The sequence below is a fragment of the Copadichromis virginalis genome, linkage group LG12 (assembly GCF_057382275.1).
Source record: "Copadichromis virginalis isolate Kocher_CV1m ecotype Utaka linkage group LG12, C_Virginalis_male_GT1.1, whole genome shotgun sequence".
NCBI classification, from domain to species: domain Eukaryota; kingdom Metazoa; phylum Chordata; class Actinopteri; order Cichliformes; family Cichlidae; genus Copadichromis; species Copadichromis virginalis.
The window spans coordinates 15,202,697-15,207,946 of NC_140629.1; the positions used below are offsets into that span (position 1 = coordinate 15,202,697).

Consider the following 5,250-nt stretch of genomic DNA (forward strand, 5'->3'; position numbering starts at 1 on the left):
TGCTGTCTTTGAAGTGATGGGATATTTTCCTGGAGTACTGTCTCTTAGCCTCTCTGATGCCACGGGAAAGGTTGGCCCTAGCTGTCCTCAGGCTTGCCTCGTCTCCATCTCTGAAGGCAACATTCCGAGCTTTCAGCAGCCTGTAGACCTCTCCTGTCATCCATGGTTTTTGATTGGCCCGGACAGTTATGGTTTTCGTGACTGTTACATCCTCAATGCACTTGTTGATGTAGGCTGTAACAGTCTCTGCGTACTCCTGGAGGTCAGTGGTGTTGTTGTAGGTGGCAGCCTGCTTAAACATGTTCCAGTCTGTGGTGTTAAAGCAGTCCTGTAAAGCCTCTGAAGACCCTTCTGGCCACACTTGTATCTGCTTACGAACCGGTTTGGTGGCTTTAACGAGCGGTCTGTAAGCAGGCATTAGCATGACAGTGATGTGGTCTGAGGCGCCGAGGTGGGGGAGGGGAAAAGCTTTGTAAGCTCCTCTCTGGGTGGTGTAAACAAAGTCCAGTGTGTTATTTCCCCTTGTTGGAAAGTCTATGTGTTGTTGTATTTTTGGAAACACGCACTTTAAGTCTGCATGATTGAAATCCCCAGCCAGGATGAGAAAAGCATCAGGATTAACTTGCAGAAATTGTCCACAAAAATGAACAAAAATATGTAGGCACTTTATAATCAAATTTCGCCAAAACAAACACAAATGAAGATAATAATTTTAGAAGATAAGATAGACTGATTCGCAGACAGTGATAATCCTATCTTTGCTCTGAAACAGACAAACAAATATTAATTTAAGTTTTAATTCATCATCATTCCACAAGTGTGCCCCTTCTAATTCTTCTCAGGTTGCCACTCTTTGAACCATAAACAGATACTTCAATAATGACTGTTATTTTTTTTTAATATACATATGCTCTTGTAATTCTATTTATACGGAGCTTTTGCGAGATCTCGCAAAAGTCCGTCTTAATTTTTTTTCTCTCCCATGTCCCCTGCGGGGCTCCATAGTTTTGGATGCGCTCGGCTCCAACCAATCAGACCAATTAATGCAGACGGCGCACTGTCACTAATCCCGTAACTGCACACTACCCATAATCCTCAACCGCCGTTGCTATGGAAATGAAGATAACAACAGCTTGGTGCTACCCGTTATTCCTTTATTTACTCTAAAATAATAACCAGCGATAATACGAAAATAAACTGGCCCAGTGTTTAATTATGTAATTACAAATTGCAAATGTTATTTTTTTTATTTATTTTTTTTACAAATTGCAATATTTATCTACAGCGCGCCTTTAGCGACATGTCAACAGATCTTAAGCAAGGCGATTGGATGGTTCTTACTGCAATGCATCTTGGGAGTCGTAGTAAATGTATCTTTCAACTCACGGTCCTGCAGCGAATTTTTCGACTCGACACGAGGCAGATCCTAGCTAAGTAAGTTGTGATAAACTGTGGGTAATTTGCATGTTAAACTGATATTAAACTTGAAATGTTTTCACAGAGCAGTCTGTGTACCAAGAGAACTACTTCTGCAAAAGTTTATTTAATTTTATTTTTGGTGATGTATTCTCATGTGTAAGACACTTGCTTGGCCACCCAGCTAATGTTAGTACTGCTCTATTTTAGCAATGTATCTTTTCTGTAATCAATTCAGTTTTTTTTAACCCTATTGACGTAATTAACTCAATATTAATGACTTTAATCTCGTAATTGATTTTTTTTTCTAAATATGGTGTAATACTGCCTCGTAATATAAGTTATTTCTTTGGTCATAAATTATTTTTGTAATCATTTAACCAAAACAGACCTGAAATGATCCCTACATGTTCCATTTTCATTTGCAGAAATGACAAAGCCAAAAACCAAACCATGCCCTTCCTGTCAGGCTCCAAACACCTGCAACAGGAAGACATGCAGTGGATGCCTGGGCAGCCTGAACGTAAAGGAGTGATTGAAAAAAAACAAGAACAGTTTAAAAACAGTAACTGGGCTGCCTCTGTTAAAAACAACAGAAATGCGAGCAGGATGGTTAATTCAGCCCAGTTGTCAGTAAGTTTAAAAGTTCTGATCTAATAAGTGGTTGGTCTGCTAGACAATTCTTTATTGATCACAGTTGTCAATGTTTTCTTGTATATCATGAAGTAAGAAACTAACAAGACATGTATATACACATAAAATATTAATTTATAAAAGAGCATAAATAAAAACGTTATTCACATCAGAATAACATCATCACACTATGCTTTGTCCATTATCTGTAACCAGGTGTCCTTATCAGGTAGCCTATCCTAGCTGTCTTTGGGTGATACTCATGGTACACCCTAGATAAGAAGGCAGATCACCACGGGGTACACAGAGACAAACAAGATGGTGAGGATGAGGATAGTTAACAGTCACCAGCTATTCTATTCTATTCTACTCTATTCTGTTCTGTTCTATTCTATTCTATTATTCAGCCAAGGTTCAGACCAGTAACCTTCTTGCTGTGAGGTGACAGCTGCCCTACATGTCCTGTTGCTAACATAAAATAGTGTTATATATGCCTTATTACCTCCCCATGTGGCGTTCACATCACCAAAGCTAGCCATACTGAACCTCTGGTGTTACCCACCTGAACAATTTTGTATGTGTGTGTGTGTATAGTATGGTCTTTCACACTCATGTATATACAAATGTAATTTTAAAAATCTTCACGAAAACCAGACCTGATAATTCTCTTCGAGACTTTCTAGTATAACAAATGTTATAATGTTACCAATATGAACACCAAGATTCTTAAATAACTTATATACTTCTTAAGAGGTTACCTGATTACCTCCCTGAGGTAGTTAGCATCACCATTGTACAAAACTCCTAAGTCACAGTACTAGCTTGAAGTGTCAAATGTTATGCACTACAAAGTCAGGAAAGTAGTGTCATCAGAGGAAAAAAGTCATTAGCTATCTGGATTTATAGTCACACTCATTAATTTATTAATGTACAATGTAGAAAAGCACTACAGATGTCACACTACCCTAGAGGGCACTTGTACTGAATGATTTGAGTCAGTGAGTGTGTGAGATGACATATTTGATGCCAATATTCACAAGTTGTAACTTTAGTAAAAACTTAACTGAAAACATGCAAATCACTACTTATGTGTTTATGTGTACTGTACATTTTTTCAACCCATTTTAATGAATATTTAATATTTAAAATTTTGCAGAATTACAAGCTTCACCTCCTGCTAAAAGTTCTACACCAGCAGCTGGATCATCCTCTGCTGACAGTGTCGATGCTGGACCAGTCCCAGACCCAGAGGCTCTAAATGAGGAATTTATTCTTCATTTAGAGCAGGGGTATTAAACTAAAATTTGAGGAGGTCCAGTTGGAGAAAATCTTCTCAAGCAGAGGTCCGGGACATCATAATGTCTAACTTACGTTATGATTGTGATAGAGAAGCAACCTTTTTTTTTTAATTTTTATTTATATCTGAACGTATGAACAATAGACTGTCAAATCAATGAAAATACAAGTTAAAACATTTCAACAAAATTTATTGTTAACACTGAAACACACAGTAGGCCTACATTAGAAATAGGGCTGCTGTTTAAAATGAATTAGAGAAAATAAATAAAATGGCTAAATTGTGCATCTTAAAACAAAGTGCTTAATTTCAGAAAAAAAAAGTTTCCCTTTTTCTTTACATTTTACATCTCGACTAAACAGTCTCAATACATTTTCAACAGATAACCTCAAAACATTTTAACAATTTTACAGTTTCTCTTTCTTTCACCCCCTTATATTCCACGTCCCAACTTTCTGTTGTTCAGTGAGAGAACTGAGCTTTAGTTCGCTCTACTAGGATTTTAAATCTGGGCTGGAATGGTGTCAGGGCCATTCTCATACACATGTGTAGGTGCTCATTGGTGATCCTGGAACGATATTTAGTTTTTATTATGTTCATTGTGGAGAAAGCTGCCTCACAGCTGTATGTGGAGCCAAACATGGTCAAGATGTACAGGGCTACTTTCCTCAGATTTGGGAAAGCTGTCTCAGAGACCAATTGGGGCCAGAAAGTGGCAGGTTCAGTTCTTCCAAACTGCTCTTTCAGGGCCACATCTGCTTGGAGAACAATTAGTTGCATTTGAAGAGGCCCAGCATTTGCCCACTTGAAGTGCTGTGTGACTTCCTTTGAGAACCCTCTGACATCAGTGATGGCAAATGGGTTCTTTATGAACATGGTGAGCTGCTGTCCAAAGCTGAAGCTATCAAAACGTTTGCTGAAGTTTTCAATCAGCTTATCAACAAAGTCAACAAAAGAGGACACATCTCTCTGTCCCTGAACCTGTTCCTTCACTGTTGGGAAGTGTGCATAGTCTCCTTGCAGGTCTTCTTTGAACACTTCAAGTTTCCTCTGAAAGCAGCGGACAGCTGTCATCAGTTCACAAATTGAATTGTCCTTGCCCTGCAGCTTCAAATTCAGTTCATTCAGGTGTGAAGTGATATCAACCAAAAAGGCCACAATATCCATGTTTTTCCCATCATTTAAAAAGAGAGAAAAGTTTGTTGCTTTTTGACTTTCCAGCTCTTCCAAGAAAGCTGCTACTTCACTTCTGATGGACCAAAATCGCTCCAATGCCCTGCCTTTGCTAAGCCATCTCACATTGTTGTGAAGCAGAAGATCATCAGCGTGTGCATCAACTTCTCTGAGAAATTCCCTGAGAATGCGATGCTGACAAGAAGAAGATGCCCTGAGAAAATTAATCATTTTCATCATTGTTTTCATCACCTCAGCATACTCGTCTGACAGGGTGGAGCATAACACTGACTGATGAATAATGCAATGATAAGAGATTAGCTCGGGATTGTCCTCTTTCATTCTTGCTACAGCTCCTTTCTCTCTCCCCATCATAGCAGGGGCTCCATCTGTGGTTATTGAAACCACTTGGTTTGGCTCTATTCCTCGCTTTGTTAACATTTCCTTAATGGCCAGGTAAATATCCTCTCCTCTTGTAGTGCTGTGAAGGGAAGTTACACCTAGCAGGTCTTCACAGAACTCTTTCTTATCATTGTTGAAGAACCTTACATAAACTAACAGCTGAGCATTGTCAGACACATCAGTGGACTCATCTACAGCCAAGCCTACACATGGTGTCTTATGAATAGCTTCTTCCAGCTGGGATAGCACATCCTGAGCTAATAATTCACTTCTCTTTGTGGCTGTTGATGCTGACATAGGTATTTGCTTTATTTTGTCATGAAGCTCTT

General features: G+C 38.9%; 1 protein-coding gene and 1 long non-coding RNA gene across 2 annotated transcripts; one reads left to right on the top strand and one right to left on the bottom strand.

The window, feature by feature from the left end:
- The first annotated feature begins 1,125 nt into the window (after positions 1 to 1,125).
- Positions 1,126 to 3,345, top strand: LOC146696667 (uncharacterized). Its single transcript, XR_014923322.1, has 4 exons — positions 1,126 to 1,434; positions 1,845 to 2,049; positions 2,266 to 2,370; positions 3,206 to 3,345. It is a non-coding gene; the product is annotated as an uncharacterized LOC146696667 (long non-coding RNA).
- Positions 3,346 to 3,808: 463 nt separating this feature from the next.
- On the bottom strand, positions 3,809 to 4,513 carry LOC146696668 (general transcription factor II-I repeat domain-containing protein 2A-like). Its single transcript, XM_085474075.1, has one exon. It carries the CDS (start codon positions 4,511 to 4,513, stop codon positions 3,809 to 3,811), a length of 705 nt encoding a protein of 234 aa, XP_085330201.1.
- Between the last annotated feature and the right edge of the window lie 737 nt (positions 4,514 to 5,250).

Excerpts from the sequence above, each read along its gene's own strand:
- LOC146696668 (XM_085474075.1), bottom strand. The coding sequence starts at position 4,513 with ATGGATATTGTGGCCTTTTTGGTTGATATCACTTCACACCTGAATGAA.